Source organism: Staurois parvus, unplaced genomic scaffold (genome assembly GCF_062004578.1).
Source record: "Staurois parvus isolate SC_StPar_1 unplaced genomic scaffold, SC_StPar_1.0 ptg000332l, whole genome shotgun sequence".
In the NCBI taxonomy this organism is placed as follows: domain Eukaryota; kingdom Metazoa; phylum Chordata; class Amphibia; order Anura; family Ranidae; genus Staurois; species Staurois parvus.
The window spans coordinates 862,150-887,596 of NW_028318128.1; the positions used below are offsets into that span (position 1 = coordinate 862,150).

At 41.6% G+C, this 25,447-nt stretch overlaps 1 protein-coding gene across 1 annotated transcript in view; it reads right to left on the reverse strand.

The window, feature by feature from the left end:
• LAMC2 (laminin subunit gamma 2) overlaps nucleotides 1–24,150 on the reverse strand; it is a 54,916-nt gene extending 30,766 nt beyond the window's left edge. Inside the window, exons 1-10 of the mRNA XM_089683982.1 lie at nucleotides 23,971–24,150; nucleotides 15,184–15,381; nucleotides 14,442–14,559; nucleotides 12,514–12,615; nucleotides 10,152–10,288; nucleotides 5,813–5,941; nucleotides 3,693–3,882; nucleotides 2,488–2,600; nucleotides 867–1,085; nucleotides 596–778 (exon numbers count right to left, since the gene is read on the reverse strand). Of these exons, the coding sequence (XP_089540108.1) occupies nucleotides 596–778; nucleotides 867–1,085; nucleotides 2,488–2,600; nucleotides 3,693–3,882; nucleotides 5,813–5,941; nucleotides 10,152–10,288; nucleotides 12,514–12,615; nucleotides 14,442–14,559; nucleotides 15,184–15,381; nucleotides 23,971–24,055 (1,474 nt within the window). The 5' untranslated portion in view covers nucleotides 24,056–24,150. The remainder of the gene's footprint in view (nucleotides 1–595; nucleotides 779–866; nucleotides 1,086–2,487; nucleotides 2,601–3,692; nucleotides 3,883–5,812; nucleotides 5,942–10,151; nucleotides 10,289–12,513; nucleotides 12,616–14,441; nucleotides 14,560–15,183; nucleotides 15,382–23,970) is intronic.
• Nucleotides 24,151–25,447: the final 1,297 nt, after the last annotated feature.

Here is a 25,447-nt window from a genome sequence, read left to right on the forward strand (position 1 = left end):
TATGCCCATGACTGTTTCTATTTGCTGACTACAAAAATGACTGTGGAGTTAATTCAATGGCTTTAAATAGGTCACTGCTTGTACAACAAGTATGCAGGTGGGATATTAGGATTTATTGGCTGCATATTTGTTTCACATTTGTGATTCCGAAAACACGGAAGTCAGGCAATTAGCATGTTTAAAGAAGAAGGTCAGCCTGGCAGCCCTCATATTTCCTTCAGAACAGGTTTCTTTTAGATGCATTGGAGCAATTCCCCTGTGTAATTCATTTCTCATCCACTAGAGTGTACTGTAATACAGACTTGCAGTTCACCCAGAAAAAAATGTGTAGACTTTCCTCCTAGAAAAGGCAGGCAGTAGGGTGAGATCATGTGCACATTTGTGTGATCTGACCGTGTGCATGTGAAATAATTAGCAAATAAATAAAAAGTGGTATTTGGATCACGCACAACTTTTTGCCATGTACTTAGTGCCAGGTACTGCTCTCTTATTCCCAAACTCTTGCAATCAATTTGGAGAGAAGTACAAGAGTCCCACCAAAAATCAGAATTAACACAACATAAGAACATGTGATAGGTAATGCATTCTTACTCACCACTCAGTTCTATGGGACAGTTGTCACACACAGGCTCTTGTGTCTCTGGAGACAACGAGCAACCAACCCCAGCACTGCATGGGCATGGAAGGCACCTCTGGGGGTCACGAGGGTCATTATACTGCCCATGAGGACAGTCAGCGCAGTCATTATTCTGATTCTCATCTCCAGAGTAACAGTCACCTAAAGAGAATTTCCACGATGAAACATTAGGAGTAAATACGAACATAACTCGAATAGCCAGTAGACAAGAAAGCCATCAGATATTCACCAGTTTCTGGGTCACATAGGCCTCCTCCTTGGCATCTGCAGGCAACGCAAGGGCTGAAGGGCCCTAGTGCAGGAGACTCCCTGTGATATCCTGGGGCGCATTGCTCACAGAAATGCCCTTTATATCCAACAGGGCAATCACATTTCTCCACCCAAGGTGCTGTGTCCCCAGGACTGGGGCGAGCAGAAATAAAGGTGACATTTTGGAGATACCCAGTGCCTGTGAAATGTAAGAAGGACAGAGATTACTCCACTGAAACAGTACTCTGTGCCAGTTGGGCACAATAAAGTCAGTGTGGACCAGACTCTACAATGGTTTAAGTCATAGACCAGCCCTCCTCAACCTTTTCACTCCAGAGGAACCCTTAAACTAGTTTTCAGGTCTCAGGGAACCCCTGTAATAATTAATGGGTCAGTGGGAAAATGTCCCTTACATTGCTGGTCAAAATACTACCCCTACAGACTAAAGGGGTAGAAGATTGGTGTCATGCAGCTGGTTCTGCCAAATGGCGGTAGGACCCAGAACGATGCAGGCACCATCAGATAGGAGGTCAGTAATCTACAGTTCAAGGAACCCCTTGCAGTCTCTAGAGGAACCTTGGTAACGAATAGCTGACTTAGACAGTGCTGAGACCAGGGGCGGACTGACCATTGGGAAAGGGCTCGGGGTCAGTAGGGGGCCCCAGGAGATGCCCCTCATAGGCTTTTTTGAGTTTGGGCAAGGACAAAGGGGCCCCATGATCCCCTATTGCCCGGGGGCCCCATGAACTGTCAGTCCGCCCCTGGCTGAGACCCATATCGAAACATCAATCACAACCAGTCATGATAGAGGAACTGCAGACACTTTATTTTTTTCAGCAAAGTAGAGGAAAGCTAGAACCTCTGCACATTTTCCTTTTTTAATTTTTGTTCATCTTCACTCCTCTAGGAGTACTTACCTTCAGGTTCTTGTCCTTCCTCATTGGTGTCTTTGGTTTAGTGTCACCTTGATCCTGGCTTTACTAACTAGTGAGTTACTCAGGAATAAACATGTATACCAGCAAATAAGACTCTAAAGATTTCACTGGTTAAATGATGGCTGAAGGTTTGTGACTTACAAGGGAGTGAAGCCAGGATCAGGATGACAGGCCTGGAAGTTGTAAAATGGCAAAAACCATGTAAACAATGGCAGCTTCCCCATTTCTTTACCCACGAGTACACTTTAAGGACTGCTGAGAAGATCAGTTAGTGCTTTTTATACCTTCAAAGTTCTCAAGCTGATGACACCTGACCCATAGGCTTGAACATGCATCCATTGCATAGTAGGAAGCAGTGTCTGTATATGTAATGTACAAATATGGCTGCCTCATGTACTGTAGATATAAATATATACATCATGGCACTACCTGCCTGGAGTTTGCATGTTCTGCACCGGATTTTGCACTCTCTAATTTTAGAAAATAATCCTTTAAGTGTTGCTTTGTAACAGTGCATCACCCACTTCCCCTACCCCTAGACAACGGACACCAACACGCTCATGTTCTAACATGCTGGTTGGTGTCAGTGAGTCCTAAACCACTGATGTTTATATTATTTATCAATTATTTATAATATTATTGATGATTAATTTTTTCATTACTTACTGTACTCTCCATAAGTGGCACGAATACGCAGGGCGGTCACATTGCTTAAAAGGCGTCGGAAGTCAAAGTGACTAATACGAGGAGTCCAGGGGCTGCCAGACAGCTCATCCAATCTGTTACAGCAAGAAATCAATGAGATGGTTAGAAATACAAAATGCCACAATGTGTTGCATCATCAGCATACAAAGGTTCACCACCTCTGTCACACACTGCTGCTTTTCCTCGCTGATAGCATGGACTGTAAAATATACATGAATAGCATTATTTTCATTGAATGGTGGAGGAAAAATTGCAGGAAACTCATCAGTTTATGACCATTAAAGGTGTCAATTGTCCATGCTGCTTCCAAGGTCACCTGTAGCTATTTCTGGTCTTACGATGATCTGCTTGGTGCTTATCCTCTTTGCAGTGTTTCACACCCTTTAAAGTGCACCTGTCATGTGAGGACAATGTAGCCTGCTACTGCTAGCATCCACTTTGGAAAATATCACTGTGATTGTATTGACTTCAATGCTTTCTGAGTCAGTGGCCTGAACTGAGTATAGAGCTAAAGAATTGGGCAATTTTCCAAACAATCATTTAGTTTACTTCTGGGGCTCTGGCTTAAAGCCACATTCAGGTGTTACAATATAAAGTTATGTGAATAATGTTTGCAGTCACATATTAAGGGCCAGTTCACATCAAATGCAGTCCAGTGCATTTTTTTCTTCATCAAAAATGCATGGACAGGTTATATGAGTTCCAATGGCCTAGTTCACACCAGTGCAGTCAGTTCCAGTGCAGGAAAAGAAAAGGTAGAATAGGATGAATTTTTTCTGCACAGAGCTGTACTGAAATGTGGCAAAACAAATAAAAAAACACATTGAAAAGCACTGGAAAACATCTAAATGGATCAAAAAGGCAATACAGCAAAACAACCGCAGGAAACATTGGGAAAAAATACACTGAAAATGCATTAAAATGCATAAAAAATGCACCAGAACTCAGCACAAATACATTAAAACCATGCATGCAGAAACACATCCGGACCGCATTTCTGTGGTGTGAACCGGCCCTAACAAAGTAGCAGTAGAAATGTAACTGATTACAACACTGTGAAGCTTGAGTAGATAGGTTGGCATTGAAAGATCCATAGAAAGGTATATAATATGAATTTTACCACTAGCTGAAGAAATAATGAGATCATGGCAATACTGTCAGCTTACCTGAATGTGTAGGTCTGGGGTAATCGGCAGGGAAGGGCAGTTTTGGATGATGTAAGAGGGGCAGTAACTCTCAGGCCTCCTCCTTCCAGTATAATATCTTCAACACCAGCTCTATGGCGGCCTCGATCCACACGGAAGCTGATGGTCAGTACTTGGCCATAGCTATTAGACTGGTCCCCTAAGAATGTTCCTGTGGAAAGACAAGGCTTAGATTGAGGACGACATCCCAGAACCAGGTTGGTTACAGCTTCAAATGTTCCACCCTGCTCAATAGGCCCAATACTCACTGCATTTATTGTTAGTTCAGTGGCTTCACGCATTTAAATGCCAACTGCAGCCAAACTCATATTTTACCCCTAATGGCTGGTAATATCATACCAACGTGTATATGCTGGGGACGCTTAAAGTATATATAAATGCAAAACTTTTTTTATACATTCGAGGGGTCAGGGTTTTATTTGCGGTTTGTGTTCCTGCTTGGGAGATTCACCTTGTTTGTCCTGGTGACCATTGTCACTGGAGGTAAGAAAAATATATAAAAGTTTGATTTGTCTCAAGAACAGGAATAGAGAAGACATTCTGCAATGGGGACATTTATACTGGTGACACTTGTCTAAGTAGAAACAAATACAACACCTCCTGCGCTCAGGAACCCAGATCAGAAGTGGCCCGATGGAACAATATATGAACGTTCGTCCAAAAACCGATCAAAGGTTGTGCAGCTCTAACACGAGCCTGGGGAAGCCCGATACAAAAACAAAAGCGCACCTACCTTGCGCATTACCTCAGTAAGCAAAGGGGGAATTTATTGAATTAAGAAATATACTCACAAAAGTGGCAATATATAAGGCATATAAAATCCAAAATCAAAGCACTGGAGTAGGAGACATGTGCGAATCCCATCGAGAGGGGAGACTCTCAGGGTAAAGCTGAAGCATTTTTAAGGGGGAATCCCTTCTTCCTCAAAGCTCTGAGGTAATGCCCAAAGTTGGTGCGCTATTGATTTTGTTCTTCACGACACCGGTCTTAAGAGCAGACTTACATTAGATTGAATTCCCCTCAGAAGTCAATGGAAATCTCTTGCACGGAAAATAGATGGAAAAAAAGATTGCACTCCCACCCATCCAATGGATTCTATATAATGGGAACAAAAATGTTGGCATCCCTACCGCATGAGAGTGACACCTTTATTATGGTTTTGAGGGAGGGTATACTACTGTGAAAAAAATCTTAGGACCTCAGCACTGGCTTATTTTTCTTAAAAGAAAATTTAAACTTTCTCACCTTAAGATTACAACCTTTTGAATTTAAAGGATAAGTTCACCTTTTGTGACATGTTAAATATTACACCCATATTCAGGCTGTAACATGTTATAAATAGACCAGCCTCTGCACCCCCGATCCCTGTTGTGAAAGCTAGCGGGGGGATCTTCTCCCTCTCACTTAGTTGTCACAATTTTTAAAAAAACGTGGCAGTGCAGGGCTCCACCCATTCATTCTCAGTATTCTGTGAATGAGAACACTACAAGTTCCAACAGCCTTTGCTACTATCTGCTTGTAGTTGCTAATGAACTACCATGGCACTGTGGAGTGCCGTGGTAGTTCATTCAGTCTTCCTGTCAGTAAGTGTCTGCCTGCCCGTATGAGGTGTATGGGCACACAGATACACTGACCGGTTTGCAGGAGATCTGCATGGCACCAGCGATCTGTTGATCGCTGGTGCTATGCTTAACAGGCTCCAGAAACAAAAAATGATAAATGCACATTTTTTTTACCTGCAAAAAAATGTGCATTTATTATTTTTTTGTTAAAAGGTGACATTATCCTTCAAGACAAGGTACATGATTCACTTAGTTATGGGATACTGCATTGGATCAACAATCAGGCATTTCTAATCTGCATTTACTGTACTTTCCATTTCAATAGCACTTTGCTCTCCATCAGGTCAGACAATGCTTCCTGGCCTGATGAGGGCAAGGTTCTTAAAATGAAGTCCTGAGACAAATACACGTGTATAAAAATTAAAGAAAAGCTCCAAGTGCAAGAAAAATCTACCATTAGCATAAATAAGTACCCTAATTGATATCCTTTTCTACAGGACAATGACAGTGGTACCCTACCTGGGGCATTAAAATAGAGGGGCTCCAACTGTCGTGATGCAAGATACACCTCTTTCTGGTGCCGGGACATCCGTATGGGGACTGATGCTGGAGAACCATCCTTGAGAACTGCTGTCCAACTTTCCACATCTATAGGAAATATAAGATAACTAAAATCAGATAGAGAAAGGTGTTTAATTTAAGGAAAATGAAAACATGGACAGGGAGACTGTACCTACAGAGCATTGAACTAACTTTAAGGCATAAATGACACCTAAACAACATCGGTGCTAAATGTCCTACAGAAAAAGCCAATGATAAAACTTCACAGAAAAACATGTTAAACAATAGATTATTAGAAGTTTATTTAATGGAAGACTTACTAGCTGAGACAAACATGTGTTAGCAACTCTTACTAAATTAGTGGGGTAAATAGGAAACTCATTTCCTGACATAAAATGCCTTGGAGGAAGTTCACAACAGTATAGTCAACCACTCCGGAGGCTCACACTGAGTTAATACACTTAAAATCTAGTAAACTCACAATGGTATAGAACTGTATATGTGAAGCTCTTGCTGAGGTGAATGATTTGTTAACAATGGAGTGGTCAGCTATAAATTTTCATTTTATAGTAAAAAGAATCAAGAATTTGATTGGTTGCTACAGGAAATATCTCAACTTCTGCTTTTGTTCTTTAAAAATCAGAGGTGGTCTGATTATTTGTGACTATAGCAGCCATGCAAAGTGAATCGGATAGTTCAAAAGCTATATATAAGACCAGCCTTTCTCAATCTTTTTCAGCACATAGGAACCCTTAAAATAACTTTCTGGTGTCTGGGAAACCCTGCTAAAAATGACTGTATCTGCAAGTCATGATTCAATAGTGTGATGGTCAGTGGGAAGAATGCTCCTTACACTTGTGAACATTAGGAAGAATTACCCCCTTACAGATAGCTGAAAAGATCAATGGAGTCAGTGAGAACTTATCTAAAAGGCAGCAATTGCTGATTGCTCAAGGAACCCCTGGAACCTCTGGAGGAACCCTGGTTAAGAAACCCTGTATTAAATACTTACCAACACCAGACCTCTACAGTCTTCGTGTTTAATTGTTCATTTTCCATACAAGGCTGATTATATAAAAAGCTCATCTCAAGCAATATTCTACAGATGCCAATATGAAGGTCTAAAGTGGACCTATAGCCAAATGTTAACCAAAGTAAACCTGTCAGTCAGTTGATATTTGGTGAATAAATAATACAGTTAGTAGGTACATGGTGGTACCTGCTTTTATATGGGACTTTCAAGGCTTGTTTGCACAACATGCATTGGGCTGCGGGGATGTGTTGCTGAATCCCAGTGCATGGACATGCCAAAAAGCCTTGCTTTCAATAGTGTCACCAAGATGTGTTGTCTTGGTGTTTGCTGCAAATAAATTAGGCATGCATTATTTTATTACAATGCAGCATATTGTAATTTGCTTCAGCATTCATTAGGTAAAAGAAAAAGTAATGTGTCTAAAAAAAAGGCAAAAAACCCATCTCTCAGTCAATGCATGACAGGCATGCTGGGAATCTACTGTAAATATTTTATTCACTTTAAGGCTATCTTAGCTACCTTGTTAGGCTGTATGAATGATGTGGAACAGAAAGAATGAGTTTTCCCATCCCAGGAGAAAATACAGATCATTACTGCTTTCAGCCCTGTTAACATTTTTGAAGGTACTTGGTCATATGATCTCTGCTAAAGGGAAAGATCAAAGTTAAGTCTGACCTGACTTCCCCTATAAAGTCCCCTTTACATTTTATGCTTTTTAACTTTGCCATAACATACCTTCTGATACTGTTCCAAGCAGAAAACCACAGATTTGTCTGGTATCTGCCTCTCTGAGTCCATTTAAGCACAGTCAAAATTCCTGAGCCCTGATGAAGGGGGAGTCTGTTTGGTCCCCGAAACGCATTAGATTTTTTCCTCTTATGAATCAATTGCATCAACAAAAACTTTGGACTCCTGGGCATTTTTTGGCTTTCTTATTGTATTGTATATCCGAGGTCACAAGATCAAGTGTCTATGGAGTAGCACTGGTGTGTATTTTAGTAATTACTTCTTTTTTACCACTTTAGGAATTTATAGCTAAAATATTTATGCAGTAGTTTATTCTGAGAGCACAGATTTACAGATCCCTAAATGTACAGAAGCCTTATGCATTAAAGAGGCGCTCCACCCAAAAGAGGAAGTTCTACTTTAAGGACCGGTCCCCCGCACCCCATTAAGGATTGGCACCTTTGGGAAGTAGGGGGGAGCAGGTACCTGAAATTGACAGGTACCCACTCCCACTTCCACTTCTGGGATGCGTGACAGGTCGCAGAAGACTACGGGACCATTGAGAAAGCACAGCGCTACTCGCACATGCGCAGTGGGCACCCAGCTGTAAAGTCACAAGCTGTCACAGCTGGGTGCCCACACTGAAGATGCCGGCCACGGGAACACAGGACGGCCAGTGAAGCAGACTGCTGGTAGGATACCATGGAATCGAGGGACAGATGAGTGGCTGTTTTTTAAAAGTCAGCAGCTACATTTTTTTGTAGCTGCTGACTTTTATTTTTTTTTACAGTTTCACTGGAACTCCGCTTTAATGTATGTTTTGCGCACACACAGTAAAACTGTTACATGACTGTGCTAAATTTGTGTGACAATGTCTTCCTACATGTAGCGCTACTCTTGCAGGAGCTGCTTGGTAATTTGGGTTCTCTGTTTTGCGCCTCGACAAGAGCAACCTCACCCTCTCTAACACACCTAGCTGAATGAAAGTTACTGCAAGCACTTATAAGAACAGAAGTATAAATATCTTTAACTTGGCTGTAAGTTGGCACCAGGAAATAAACATAAGACCGTTTAGTGGTAAATAAACGTAATATAGTGGTACAGAGTTTGCTAGACATAATATATATAATCACTATGCCAAGGTAACTTAGAATAGAGTTCTGTACCACAAGACTGGGAGTAACTCCTGAATCATCAAAGTTAACAATACACAGTGCATATAAGCATTAACTGCAATGTGAATAATTATACTATAACTAGTCTTAAGGGCACTCTAGAAGAATGGTTAGAATATGGTGCAACTTCCCCTGAGAGGTACCTCTTAGCATAAGCACTAGGTAAAGGTCTCTGTGTAGCAGCTGTAAAGGGACAGTCTTTAGTCCTAACGCTTCAGCTGGCTAGCATTGGGGCCTAGTTGTACTGTTGGTGCACATGAGAATAGACCAAGTCAAGTCTGTGGACAGCAAGAAGGCTACTAGATGGCTGTATAGTTAGTTCATAAAGGGCTCAGTCTTTCTAGCAGCAGATAGCAAATCCACACAGCAGCAGCTCACCTGTCTTAGTGATATTACAGCTCATCATCTGGTCACAAACAGTGATTAGTCCACTCTCTGACTCTGGCTGCCAGCACCCCTGAACTCAGCGCTCCAGATACACCCAGGCCGCTAATATGCAGCCGTTATGATACACACTGGACAGTGATATGCACTCTCCGGTCTCCCTTGTGGCAAGAAGAAGCTGTGTCTTGTACAGGTTATGAAATGCATCTCTGTGCCCTTCTCTTGGCAATCTCTCTTTGGGATATGCAATTTAAAAGCTCCTGATTACAGTAGTGTCTCTCTCCTCAAGACTACAGTTCCCACCATGCATACTACTGACTCAGTCTATTGAACTCTGCCTACTCAGAAGGTACCTCATTTTGCTGATATAGCTGGTAAAGTGATTGTAAAGTCATTAAAAAAAACCCCTTCAGATTCATACTTACCTGCTCTGTGCCATGGATTTGCACAGAGCAGCCCCGAACCTCTTCTTCTCAGGTCACTGGCACTCAAGGCTCCCCCACTTCTCTGTGTGGCACCATAAGGGGGTGGGGGTATATCCTATTGTGGCACAACTGTGGGCTCGAACCTGAGCTGTGCTGCCTGCGTCTATAGACACTTTTTGCTTCCTCCTCACTGAATTTGACTGTCAGCAGCAGGAGCCAATGGTACCTGCTGCTGTCTGTCAGTCCCTGTGTGAAGAGGGAGAGAGGAGAGACTGTAGCCTAGCACAATGCTGGATCTAGTAAGTATAAGGGGGGGGGGTGGATGATGGAGGGAATTCTGCTATATAAACATTTTTTTTAACTTTTTAATACAGGGAACACATTATAGTAAAACATGTTTAGTGTTTAGGCTTTTGAGCCACTTTACCTAGTTCAACACTGCAGGGCACAGCTACAGACAGCAGCTGCAGCCAGTGTTTTTCCCACTCTCCATTCTTAGTCACAGATCTGACTATTTACATCTAGGAATCATGACATATATAAAGGTAATATACCTTTCTCAAAGTGAGATGTGATCTTGTTCATGCTGTAATCAGTGGAGCTGTGGCAATTGGACGAGTGACCATAACAGAAACACTGCAAACATCCTTCTGATCGGCCAGCTTGCAGGTCATAATATCCAGGCTTACATCTGAAGGAGAAACCAACATAATAGATTTACACACACACAAAATGGAAACATATACAGTAAAATTGCCTATGAATTCTACAATATTGGTGACACTGTGTGGAGTCTGTTCCAGTCAGGGGCGGACTGACAACTCATGGGGCCCCCGGGCAATAGGGGATCATGGGGTCCCTGTGTCCTTGCCCAAACTCAAAAAAGCCTATGAAAAAGGTATCAGGGGCATCTCATGGGGCCCCCTACTGACCCGGGCCCTCAGGCAGTGCCCGAGTTTCCAAATGGTCAGTCCACCACTGGTTCCAGTTCCTTCTGCATCAGAGATATATGCATTTGGTTTGAAAGTCACACAATGCTCTCCCCCCCTTAGGTTTTGCTTATAGGTGGCAGGGATTTTGCAGGTGCTTAATTCCTGTCTGGCTAAACAACTGCTGCATTATACCCTTTAAAATGCATATATGACGTTTTGTAGATGGCTTTACATAGTTATTTCATTTTATATACATTTTTAAGAGTATTCTCAAATCAAACGCAAGTGATTCAGGGGATGAAGCTTGCCTTTTGAGGTTCTCTAATGCTCACATTGCCATTCATCTTGTGCACTTGTCTTACTGAGTTGTTGCCATCCTAATTTTCTGAAATATCTTTTTATCTGAAACTACAAAAATTCAAGGTATGGCAACACCCTGGGACATAAAAAGGCTCTGTACAGCCCAAGATCATATGACAAAAGACTGAAGTACTACCCATAAGTTACGTAAAAGAAATGCTGATTCTGATTGCAATGACATATAAAAGTCAGAATAAAAATTAAAACAAAATGCCTTATCATGGTGGCAGTATTCCTTGGACATCATTAGCAGTTCATTGCTGGCCTTAAAGCCTAAAGTGCCTCTCTACCACTTTAAATTTAATGGATAAATTCTGAGACATATTACCATCGCTACAAAAACACTGTACATTCAATGTCCAAGGAACATAATAACTGCAGAGGTACTCTGTCATATGTCATTCCATATAGTAGATTATGCTCCTTGTTATTAACTGTATGCTCAGACTTTCCATGGTACTAATATACATCCTCTTTGCAACACCATACCTCTTCAGTTCAACCCCATGTATGGCACCTTTTTTGAGAAGAATTAAAGCTGGATGGAAAGGTTACAATCTTATTGCACAATCTATTAAGTTTAGACAGAAATGTACAGAAACCTCAATGTATGTGGGCCTAAAAATTTGGATGAGGTTGTATAAAATGGTGATTGCAGACATTTTTTATTATATCTAATTGTAAAGCTGGAGACATATTTTACATTCTCTTCCTTTAATCGGTTTTCCTACATTTTGATGATCATTTATTTTTGCTGTTATACTTCAACCTAACCATAATACTGTACATTTTACAATTGGATTGTAATGTGCGTGGCCAATTTAAAATGTATGATTCATAGGTTTTGTGAAGAATATGGCTTTTTTTCTTGTTCTTTGTGAATATACAGTATACTTGACTGTCTTCTGAAATGCAGACTCTGTTTATGTCATACTCAAGGCTGCTGCTGTTAGAAACCATGGGGCCCCATACTGCCAACATGACAGGGACTCCACCCCCCCCCCCCAAAATATAACCCCAAAAAAACACAGTTCACTATGCCTCATTTATAAATGAACACTGAATGATCGGTACCAATCACTTATTTTGCTCATTCAGGAAAGGAAGGGGCTGGTAAATGTGACATATTTTCCAGACCCTTCCCCCACTCTCCATCCTGATCCTTTTGTGTGCTTGCAACTGCCGGAAGGAAAGAAGGGAAGCTGGCAGCACTGTGGGGGTGGGGGCACACAGGGGAGTATGTGCAGCAGGGGGAATTGCATGGTGCACAGAGAGGATGATGGGTGCGGTGGGGGGGCGGTAATTACTGGAGCTGATCCCCTGTATGGCTCTCTCTGCAGAATCTGGAAGCTAGAGGGAAGGAGAGAGAAGCCAACTTTCAGCTGTTGCAGAGAAGAACCCCCCCCCCCCGCTGTGCTGATCACCCTCCGTGCACACATCCAATTCCCCTAGATGCCTGGGCTGCTGGTACCCCCTTATACATGGCCCTGGTCATACTGTCCTGTTTTCATGTGTTCTTCTGTCCCATCCAATTAATCAATATACCTCTTATATTGTCCAAAAATTATGTTTTTTTTGTGTTATAACAGATATGTACAGTAGTAGGCTATAAAGTTCCACCTACCTGTCACAACTCTCTCCAGTGACATTGGGTTTACAAACACATTTGCCATCCTGGTCACAGCTTTGGCTGCTGCCTGCCTGGTCACAAAAGCAGCCCTGGCGCCTAAACATAGTGAGAAACAGGAAATTAATATTAAAGTATATGAGACCCCTTACCTTGTAAAACAGCCCTTTTAGTTTAAAATAGATATGTAAGGCAAAACATTTCTGTACAGATACATTGCACAATATAAATATCTTTCTTTTTCTAAGTGGTCACAAAATGTCTTTTCTCAGCTGCAAAGGGGCTTGGAGAGATGGGGGAGGAGAAAGAGCAGGACACTAATCTTCCCAGTGAATAGCTGTGCAGGGGAGCATGTCATCAGAGGTCTAACCATTGGAGGACAGGCTGGTTATACTCTCAGCACAGCCATAAAACTGACCACACTAAGATTAATGTTCTCTAATGCTTAGCATTAGGAAAGCAGGGTGACTGGCAGGGTCCAGGTATTTCAAACAAAGGAACCAGTACAAAGAGAACAGGATACATTTTAACACAAGTACATGGTACAGCAAGCACGTATCAAGAATATGAAATGTTGGGGTAACACATTATTTAATGGACAAGTCTTATTAATAAATGAACATCAATAGTCCAGTGGTGCTGTGATCAAAAAATTATATAAAACATCAAAACGTTCATGTGACATTCATCAATCACTTAGTGCATAAAAGTATAGTCTATTGTTACATGTGAAAATCTCTTTTAACGTGATGAATCTTCAAAATGTTCTCAAACCAAAAAAACACCACGTGCCTTTAACAAACGACTTCCCTTCTGGGTATGCTACTGGCGCGTTTCGTCACTTCCAACTTAGGACACAAGCAGTATATCTGTTTGTGTATGAGCAAATTTAGGGTCATTTGGGATATTGTATAGCTGGGGTACAGGATATTAAATAGTTGGGACAGAAGATGTGTTAGGTGCTTGTAAGTAGCTTTTACAGCCACTTCCATTTCCACTGCACCATATGGGGCTTCATCATCTCACCTAAGAGCATCAAACAAGAGAAAGGTGAGACAGTTTCATGTTCTTTGAACTACAAGGAGTCCTCCAACTCTCCCACACAGCTTCTCCTGTATACATCATTTCAGATATCGAGAGGTGTACATTTTTGGGGTTGTTGGTGCCCCCCTTAACTTGCTGTGTAAAACCCTGGGTCATTGGTGCCTGTATGGTAAATAGTGCCATAGCTGGAAGACGTTGCTTGTGATATTTGCCTATTAGCAGTTTCTGAGAAATGAGATGATATGAAGAACAATAGTCTAACCTGTTAGAGAAAGTAGCTGGTATTTTAGAGCTATTAACAGCTCTGGTACTGTGTGCTCATGAAGACGCTGAAAATAATTGTGTTGAACTATGCCTGTATTGGTCAGAACTCTCTTTGAGATCTTCAAGAGCACGTGGTGCTATAGCTGCTAAATTATGTTGTTATTTATCCTATACTTGTGCCAATGGGGAGGGGGTTGAGGATAGCCCTTGTTACCTACCTCTTTAAAAAAAAATGGCCAAGAAAAAAATTCTATGGAAAAGGCTCTCAGGCACATCAGATATGGTGGCCAGACAGATGGTTCTAAGAATCTCTTAGAGTTGAATACAATTAAATGGATATCACACAAACACATGCATGTTGTTATTGAACACAAATCTAAGCTAGGAATAATAGTAGATTTAATGGCCTGGTCACATATTAATCTGGGCATATCCATTGCCCCAGAATCCTTAGTTGGGATTTTAGGTGGTAAGTAGTGGGGATGCATTGAAATCATAATAGGTCAAAAATTGCTGATTTATGTTTGTAAAAATAAAGCTGACTTGAGGAATCTAATCATTTTTATAATATACTGGCAGCTTGACAAAACTATTCCAAAGCCGGTTTACAATTTTACCTGCAGCCACTGTCAGTAAGAGAATGAAATCCAGGCTGACACCGGTCACACTTCTCACCCTTCACCCCAGGCTTACAGCTACACCGTCCATTATTATCACACTGGGTATTGAGGGAGCCTGTAAGGGTCAAATAATAGAAGTTACAATCGAATTATTATCATGTCTCCTCTTATTCTCAGTAGACTCCAATGCACTTATCCCAGCGCACACATTCCTTCAATGTGGCTGTAATGCAAATGGGTGCTGCAGCGACCACTGACTGGAACCGAAGATCAAAGTGAGAGAAGGTCACCAGCATACCACAGATCTCTAGAACGGGTCCAAAGCTTTATTCAGCGATCACTGTACTTTCCCGCGTTTAGTTATTATGTGGATTGTGCAGTATGGTACAAGCCACTATAACTAGTTTTATATAGCTAATGTTCTTAATGGGGCAGAAAAGTGAACTTACAACTAAGGTTAAAAAGAAACAGGCCAGTAAAGAAAGTATTGGCAGATGGTTTTCATATGTTCCTATGCTGGAAAGTCCTCAAGTGCTCCTTCTGGATTCATCACTCCAGGCACAACAAAACGATTTTGGAAAGGTGCTAGGCACGCTAGGTGGGGATATTTGTTAGCCAATTGCTATAGCTTCCCGTGACATAAGTCCAAGTCTAGCAGTGTCTGTTCACAACCACCTCCCCCCCCCCCCAACATCTTCATCCATAGTCATTAACATTCATAAGTTTAATGGATACATACCTCCAACATGGCATTGGCAGGGTGCACAGGTTCCCCCAGGCTGTGAATAATACCCTTCTTTACATCGCTCACAGTTGGGTCCATCTGTTCCTCCAATACAGTCTATACAGCGGAACCCAGAACCAGTCTGGGCCTGTAAATCTCCATCAAACACACAGCGCTTTGATCGCCCATTACAGTTGCATACTGAAACGTGGACTGAAAAAGAAGCAAAACAATGTATGGTTTATGAATATTCAAACATTTACAGTCTTCTTTATATTCAATGAAAGAGCAAAGGTGGTGTTCAATCTGCAGTCATCCACAGCCATCAGAATTCACCTGTCTGCAAACCAGATAATCGATTCCCAACCAGTGGCACATTGACCCTAGGGGCATATTTGCTTGCACATGATTAGACAATGGAAGTAATCAGCAATTCATCTCATTTACTAAGATCCGCAGCAACTGCACAAAAGCTTTTGAAGAGGGCATATCTTCTAATAAATTTGAGAGACTTGAAAAGAACGATGATAAGATACTATAGGCTATGGCACTTTGCATTGTTATATATGCCTACAATAAAACGTACAGCAAGGAGTATAGTAATGCAGGGAAACCAATTCAATTTCACTTTTTATTAATCAATCTGACTGTCACAATGCTATCAAAGAAAACGTGTGATGGGGGTTGCCATTGCTGACCTCCTTCGGCAAGTACTAGCTTTCTGACTTTCTCTGGCTTCAATACTTTTTGGATTAGTGGCCCAAAACAAGCATTTAGATCAGAAAGTCAAAGTGAAATCAGAACTCCTTGGTCTTTATATTTGTTACTTGGAAGTGCTTAAGAAGTAGTGAATCCCCTGGATTAGCATGACAGACCGAGAGCTAGAATTTTCAGATGGAGAGATCATCAATGGCAGCCTCTATAGGCTCTATTCATCAAACTGCAATATCACTTATGAAGTGCTAAATGGTGCTTAAGGAATGCTAAATTAGCCTCTCAACCAGTGTTATCATATATCACTTTAGCCTGCCATAACCACTAGGAAGTTCTTCTTAAAGCAGAACTTCACTCTAACAATCAACATTGACTATGTGTAATCCTTATGCTGCTAGCATTAGTACGTTGCAAATATTTAGGAAAGTATATTATATTTACTTGTTTCAAACTTTTTATTTTTACATTTCTTAAATGACTTCCTGGTTTCCAGGCCTAGGTTAATCGCTTCCCGACTGCCCTATGGTAGAACTACTACTACAGGACGGCAGGGCTGCGCACAATCACGTATATATACGTGATTTTGCATTTCCAGGTAGGTGGTGTGCACTGCCATTAGCAGCTACAGCTGTCGATAACCGGGTCCCGGCCGGAGATTCCCCGTCGGCACCCCTTGAGGAACACTACCAGGGGAGAGGTCTGTATGTAAACAACACAGATCTCTCCCCTGTCAGCATCAGCATGCTGATTTGTATTGCTCTGCATAGCCCAGTGTCATTAGTACAGTGTCAGTGCTTTTTATTAGCACTGATCACTGTATTAGTGTCACTGAGAATGTCAATGTCAGTTAGTCAGTTCCCCTCCAGTGTCAGAATGCCCGCCACAGTCCCGCTATAGGTCGCTTCTTGCTGACATTATAAAAAAAAAAATCCCAGTATACATACCGCCATTTGTAGATGTGATAACTTTCACGTAAACCAATTCATTTACACGTATTGGGATTTTTTTTAGCAAAGACATGTAGCAGAATACATTTTGGCCTAAATTTATGATGAAATTTTTTTTTTTTTTTCTTTTTTACTAGATATGTTTTATAGCAAAAAGTCAAAAATATTGTTTTTTAAAAATTGTTGGTCTTTTTTTGTTTATAGTGCAAAAAATAAAAAACACAGAGGTGATCAAATACCACCGAAGGAAAGCTCCATTTGTGGGGAAAAAAGGACATAAATTTCATTTGGATGCAGTGTTGCATGACCGCACAATTGTCAGTTAAAGTAACACAGCGCCGTATCGCAAAAAAAGGCCTGATCAGGAAGGGGGGTAAATCCTCTGGAGGGCAAGTGGTTAATCATGTCATACGTCCCAGGTGTCTCCAGGAGAGGAGGAGGGGTTTTCTCAGCTAAGCACACCCTCCTGCCTGCATGCCTCAGCTAAGGGCAGAAGGATTCCAGCAAGTAAATGCTACATGAATCATCTGCCTTTATTCAAGATGGCCACTACCAGCAATGCTAGGGAGGTGTTTTTGAAAGTGATTTCTCAACAAAATAAAGCATGGAGTCATGGATGGATGGGTGAGTCTGCGTTTTTTTGTTTGTGGTGCTCAGATGCAGTGTAGTTCCGATATAAGTGCAATGCAGTTTGATAAATCAGGGCTAAATTTTCTCACTGCAGAGTTCTTTTCAGCAGGTTTAATCTTAGAAGGACCATTTGGAAATCAGACTCTGAGTTAATTGAGCAAAGGAAAGACTCAAGCTGAAACATGATAACATTCCAGTCCCATTAGACGTGATCCAAGAAGAGCCGTTCTCACATTATATGTAATAATAGCCAGTCCCACCCTTGTAGACACAAGTGATTATATTCTCCGTATGAATTCTTATATGTGAAGAGCAGTCATTTACTGTGTCAGAATCACAGCAACAGCAGGCAAAAAGGCATTCCACTGATTTCCATCACATGTACCACCCTAAAGCTCCTTCTGGTATTCTGAGTCTCTGACCCTCCAGAAGACTGCTCTATCTTCATCACGTTATTTGAGATCTATTCCTACATTTGTATTATTGACAGTGTCCTAAGGACTGTGGCGCTCCAAAGCAGCAGTAAGAGTATATCCAAAGCCAAAAGGATTTTTATAAGGTTCAGATATCATAGAGATTTTTCATTGCTTTGTCCCCGCTGGAGAGATCTGTTTGGAGAGATTTCCCCTCATTTCCTGATGTGTTTATGAGACAGGAAGTGAGAGTAAATCTCCCTAGTGAAACACAAATAACAAAATAAAAAAAACACAGGTTTTAAAAAATATCCTTCTTTTTTAAAACCTCTATTTAAAAATGTTGCCTTCAGATATAGTTTGACTCTGTAGAATTTTAACCATCGTCATATCATTTAAATCTGCTTTATGTGTAAGGACCCATTTGCACTTATACATTCTGGTGCATTGCATTAACACGTTATGTCATGGGTTAACATACTGTATGTTGTGTAAAAAACTGGGCAGCCAATGCACCAGAATGCCCACAAAGCAGATGTGCGGTGTTTTTTTGCAAAGCAGCACACCACAGCGCATCTGCTTTTGGGTGCTAATGGAAATGCACACATGATGCAATGGTGAGCATTGCGGCAACATGCACAGAGACTCAACAAACCATTTTCAATAGATGTAAATGTGTTATACCAAGACAAACCCTATTACCCTGCAATTTAAGGTTGGATGCTATTGGAAGTGGTTTTCATATACAATGGAAAGGCAGCATAGACATGGCTGAGAAAAAAAATATATCTGTGCAGGGCAGACTCTTTAATGTAACCCACTCAATTAGGTAAAGAATACTCAGCTCCTGTCCTAGTACCATAATTTCTCTGTCTGATTGCACTGGCCTGAATGAGCCACTACGACTATGCCATGTTGTAAGGAGGCAAACTCGCCAGGTTGTAGGGGGGTCACTCACCTGTGCACATGAGGTACCTTTGGATATGTGGTCTCACTAATCAATGCCCAGCAGCAGGCAGGGCTGCATTCAGGCAAAATCAACCTTATGGCGGCACTCCAACTCAGAGATGAGCTATACACCGTGTGTAACTGTGTAACCTACAGAGTCCCTCTGTGGAAGTGGTGTGACACCTTCCCGATGAGTGACACATTTTGGAGGGACACTGCTGAGCCCATGCCCTGTCCACCAGTCAGCATACCTCTGCCACCTTGCTCCCAGTGATTGAATGGGGTCCTGACGAGCACCTGCGCAGACTTCATGAGTGCTCTTCATTAACTCTTTCCTCTCTTCCATACCATGTGGCTAGGCCGTAGATCTCTAATGTGGGTTTGGTCCTGAACTCAGGGCACTGACCAGTAATGGAGGGAAGCAGCACCCTGACCTACTCGCTATTGAAGGAACCCTCACCCAGGCCAAGTACCACACTAACAACTAGCTGCTGTACACTTGCACAAGTTCAGGTTACCCATAACAACTGCATTCTTCTCCTAACTTGTCTTGCTGAATTAACCTTCATTAGTGGCCTTGCTTCATACCCCAAATGTACCATACTGACCCAAGTTCTTTTATCTACTTCAAACCAGGCTTAGAACGGTTGATGCAACTATACTTATCAACAAATGTAGCACAGTCCAACATGAACATTAGTGACAGCATCCCTAACTCTCTAATTACATGGTCCAGTATCCTTGCATGGACTGCAAGGTGCAGCAGTCCCCCACTGTAGCTTATGGCATCCTGATCAAGCAAAAGCAGCAGCCCCTGTCCCCAGCCTTCCCTCCTATTTATATCTTACAGAGCTGGTAGGCCGGTCCCAAAAAGACTAAGAAAAGGATACAATTAACCCCTTCCCCAGCCTGGGCCAGCTGGCTGCTTATCTACCTAATGTAGGCAACCTGCCTACAAACATATGCCTTCACAAGGGTTCATTGACTTAGTTCAGGAGAATGTAACCAGTATAGCAGAGGGACAGTCGGAAGCTTAGAGTTTTGCAGTTGATGGAGTGGGTTATGTTGGGGGGGTCTAGCACTAGTTCTGTTCCTCCACTTTCCAGCCAGATTATCTTTGTGATACCCTATGTTCACAACAAATACAAGAGATAGGGCTTGTGTGAATGGGCTGTGTAAGAGATCAGTTGCAACTCAAAAAGCAGTCTACAAGTCAATTGCATCTGTCATTAAACTGTAAATAATCTCAGAGTTTTCTCAAAATGATATCAAATGCAAGATCAATTCACCTGAAAGCATTCTGCATTTGCCCATAAACACAGGTCCTTAAAAGTGGTTCAGTGCTCATTTTTGTCATGTTAGCCACCATCACAGTTAAATAACTCCCTCAAACTGTAAACCCTAGAAAATGTAATGTAATACCAGTATAACATTTGATCAAGGGAAAGGTATGGGGTGAAGCTGACTCCTGTCTGTGCTGAGCAATTTCTATTTGGATACTGAAATTAGCCATAGATATTAGAAGGCACTTGGCCATTGGAGCATGGTATGATGTACAACCCTTAAAACATTTCTACTTTAAGATGGATACATGTTTTTTTTAGACTTTTAATTCAATTGAGGAAGGCAAACACACGGCCTTTAAACTGGCCTTTGGAGAACACTAGGACCTATTCCATCTTATGTCTATAAGTCCCTTCAGACTGATGGAAATTTTGAACAATGATCAATTCCAACAAATGAGCAGTCATCTTTCATCAAGGAGCAGTCATCAAGGCATGCCCTGACCAGTAACTGTCACAGATGGTTGTGCCCTTAAATTAACTATCAACCATCAAATGGCAACTGCAGAATAAACCAGGGCTAAGAATGCAGCTTCCTTGGCTGTAAAGGATAGGAGGGCTCAGTTCTGCTTAAAGAATGATTAGTAGCTACACTATATTGCCAAAAGTATTGGGACACCCCTCCAAATCATTGGATTCAAGTGTTACAATCACCTCCATGGCCACAGGTGTTTAAATTAAGCACCTAGGCATGCATACTGCTTCTACAAACATTTGTGAAAGAACGGGTCACTCTCAGGTCACTCTCAGTGAATTCAAGCATGGTACCATCATAGGTTGCCATCCGTGACATTTCCTTGCTACTAAATATTCCAGGGTCAACTGTTAGTGGTATTATAACAAAGTGAAAGCAACAGGATCTCAGCCACGAAGTGGTACACCACGTAAAATGACAGAGTGGGGTCAATGTATGCTGAAACGCACAGTGCGCAGAAGTCGCCAAATGTCTGCAGAGTCAATAGCAAAAGATCTCCAAACTTCATGTGGCCCTCAGATTAGCACAACAACAGTGCATATAGAGCTTCATGGAACGGGTTTCCATGGCCGAGCAGCTGAATCGAAGTCTTACATCACCAAGTGCAATGCAAAGCATCGGATGCCATGGTGTAAAGCACGCCGCCAATGGACTCTAGAGCAATGGAGACGTGTTGTGTATTGACGAATCATGCTTCTCTGTCTGGCAATCCGATGGATGTGTCTGGGTTTCGCGGGTGCCAGGAGAACGGCACTTGCCTGACTGCATTGTGCCAAGTGTAAAGTTTGGTGGAGGAGGGATAATGGTGTGGGATTGTTTTTCAGGGGCTGGGCTTGGCCCCTTAGTTCCAGTGAAGGAACTCTTAAGGTGTCAGCATACAAACACATTTTGGAGAATTTCATGCTCCCAACTTTGTGGGAACAGTTTGGGAATGGCCCCTTCCTGTTCCAACATGAATGTGCACCAGTGCACAAAGCAAAGTCCATAAAGACATGGATGAGCGAGTTTGGGGTGGAAGAACTTGACTGGCCTGCACAGAGTCCTGATCTCAACCCGATAGAACACCTTTGGGATGAATTAGTGCGGAGACTGAGAGCAAGGCCTTCTCGTCTGACATCAGTGCCTGACCTCACAAATGCGCTTCTGGAAGAATGGTCAAACATTCCCATAGACACCCTCCTAAACCTTGTGGACAGCCTTCCCAGAAGAGTTGAAGCTGTTATAGCTGCAAAGGTTGGGCCAACTCAATATTGAACCCTACGGACTAAGACTGGGATGCCATTAAAGTTTTAATGTGTGTAAACGCAGGCGTCCCAATACTTTTGGAAATATAGTGTATGTCTGTGTTGCTAGCAACTCTTTGCACATTATCGCTACTATTTGCAGCACCTCAGCAAATAAGCCTGTATGTCTCTCAACCCCTCCACTTCAAGCTCTCATTCTTACTTTTCCATGTAAATGTGAAAATTCTAAGTCTCTATCAGTGCTCCTTCAGCAGTTCTTTCCCTGGTCTCCTCATATAACCTATAGCACACAGTGAGGTTAATGTGCCTTAGCACGTTTCCTGAACATGTATTAAATGGAATAATGATTATGAATCATCATGCAATTAAGGTGATAACAGTACTTTCAGGTGAATGCACACAGTTCATACTAGTGCCAAAAACATGCTAACCTATTCTACGGTAACTGCGAACTAAAGGTATTGATCAAGAAAGCTACATTCTGTAGTCATACAGCATTCAAATTTGACTATATAAAGTAACTGGAAATAATATTGACTCTTTTAAAAGACTTTGTAGTGGCAGAAATGTTTAAGTTTCGTCATATCAGTAATCCCTTTCACTGTTCCCTCCATAATATTAGCACATGTATTTCTGTAAAGTTCAACAACTTCCCAACTTTTTTGCTAATATTGTTGTAGCTGTGAGGCCATAGTTCTATATTTAGTGTGTAAATGACTGATTAGTTCAAAGCAAAGCAGTAAAGTCATATCGACATGAGAAATACAGCCAAGTCTTACTTGATGAGGACAGCACGGTGGCTAACTGGTTAGCACTTCTGCCTGGCGGTACTAGGGTTGTTGGTTAGCACCACCTGCCTGGAGTTTGGATGTTCTTCCTGTGCCTGTGTGGGTTTCTTCACAAAGACATGCTGGTAGCCTAACTGGCCCTAGTATGTGTATGTATGAATGTGAGTTAGATTAAAAAGCCTTGTACTGATAATTACTGTAAGTGATGGGACAAATGTATTAGTGGAGTACAAAATAGCTTAAATAGCTATAAGGAATGTAACAAAACATATAAAATGGGTAGCACCATTGGACAGCACCTAAAACTGCACCATTATACAGCAACAGAACGTTTATAAGCTGATGCTGCTTTTTCCTATTTATTAAAACAGGATCTACCAGACTGAACAGCCCATGAATACTTTTAGGCACGCCATGCCTTCCAGCAGATTCCAGACTTGGCATACCTGGCCTGATCTGCAGCTTCTGTAGGCGTTGTGGATGGGGCTAGCATGGGCATTTACCAACTGCATCAAGAATGGGGAGTTATCAGATCTTATTTTCCATATAAGCTAAAGATCTTTCCAGAAAAATCATCTCTGGGATAAACTTGGCTAATTTTTCTTATATGTAGCAAAGATCTACAGCAACTCATTTAATAAAACTTTAACCACCACATACAATGCAAAATGTAAACGTTGTCACTGGAAATAAACTCCTAACTCACACTTTGCAGACTAAAACTGTCCTGAGAAGAATACTGCCATCGCTGACCTCCTAAAATTGCAAAGTTGGGTGTTATGTTGACCTCCTGGATTCAGCTCTTATCTGGAACACATACTAAGATCAAGAAAGTCAGAGCAAAAACAGAATTCCCTATCTGTACACTTGTACTGGTTCAGTGCTCCAAAGTATCAAAGCAAGATGATCAATATGACAGCCAGGCAACTAGCATTTCCAGATGGAGAGGTCATTTATTGACAGCTTGTATGTTTTTCTTGTGAATCTCAAGTTTCATTTAACATAACACAAATTATCTAGTAAAAAACATTGTAGGTAATCAGTGTAAACTAGTTAAATGTGCTTAGTATAAAAAGTTAATTTCCTGAAATACATTGCAAAAAAATGCAAAACAAAATCAGTAATAATAATAACAATAGTAATAATAGCAATAACTGCAGTGTTTTTGATATGTGTCACTATGGGGTTACCCACAATAAATACATTGGTTGCATCAAATGTCAACAAAGAACTGTAATATTAAATCACAAGAATTCAATAGAACTGAGTAGAACCTTGAAATGAAAATCACAAATCTTACCATCTATGGTGGATCCTGAAATGACTGCAAGTGCACACAGCCAGGGAAGAAGCACTGGACACCAGATCCTACATAGCGGTGTCATAATTGGAGGAGATGGCCCTGTGTTGTGGTTGGTTTATTGGGTACCTGGAGCTCTCTCTCTCTGCGCTCGTTGTCTGTCTGTGTAAGGTTCCCTCAGGTGTGTTTTATGAGTTTTCTGTAACCTGACTCATTGCAGACACAAAGATCCTCTGTTGTGACTCACCCTCTGAATAACAGCCCAACCCTTCCCTCTTTCTCACATACAAATGCAAGATCCTTCTACATATATAGACTACGCAGCCTCACTGCTGAGTTCTTGTTAGGGCAAATTACTGTATATATGGAGCAAAATCAGTACCTGGTTATTTATTTATTATAGATACTTATATGGCACGGTCAATTTACACTGCTCTTTACATATATTGTATATTCACATTAGTCCCTAACCCTCAAGGAGCATACAATCTAAGGTCCCTAACTTACATTCATACAAACACATACTAGGACCAATTTAGACAGGAGCCAATTAAGGTACCAGTATGTCTTTGGAATGTGGGAGGAAACTAGAGTACCCGAAGGAAACCCAAGCAGGCATAGGGAGAATATGCAAACTCCACACAGGTAGTACCATGGTTTGGAGTCAAACCAACGACCCTAGTGCTGCTAGGCAAAGTGCTAACTACTTAGTCACTGTGCTGCTCCAACTGTTTAATTTGGCCTGTCTATGCAGGTGCCACTAAGTATATGACATACAGTGCCTTGAAAAAGTATTCATCCCCTTGAACCGTTCCACTTTTTGTCATGTTACAACCAAAAACGTAAATGTTTTTATTGGGATTTTATGTGATAGACCAACACAAAGTGGCACATAATTGTGAAGTGGAAGGAAAATGATAAATGGCTTTCAAAATTTTTTACAAATAAATATGTGAAAAGTGTGGCACACATTTGTATGCAGCCCCCCAGAGTCAATACTTTGTAGAACCACCTTTCACTGCAATTACAGCTGCAAGTCTTTTTGGGGATGTCTCAACCAGCTTTGCACATCTACAGAGTGACATTTTTGCCCATTCCTCTTTGCAAAATAGCTCAAGCTCTGTCAGATTGGATGGAGAGCGTCTGTGAACAGCAATTTTCAAGTCTTGCCACAGATTCTCAATTGGATTTAGGTCTGGACTTTGCCTGGGCCATTTTACCACATGAATATGCTTTGATCTAAACCATTCCATTGTAGCTCTGGCTGTATGTTTAGGGTCGTCCCGCTGGAAGTTGAACCTCCACCTCAGTCTCAAGTCTTTTGCAGACTCTAACAGGTTTTCTTCTAAGATTGCCCTGTATTTGGTTCCATCCATCTTCCCATCAACTCTGACCAGCTTTCCTGTCCCTACTGAAGAAAAGCATCCCCACAACATGATGCTGCCACCACCATGTTTCCCGGTGGGGATGGTGTGTT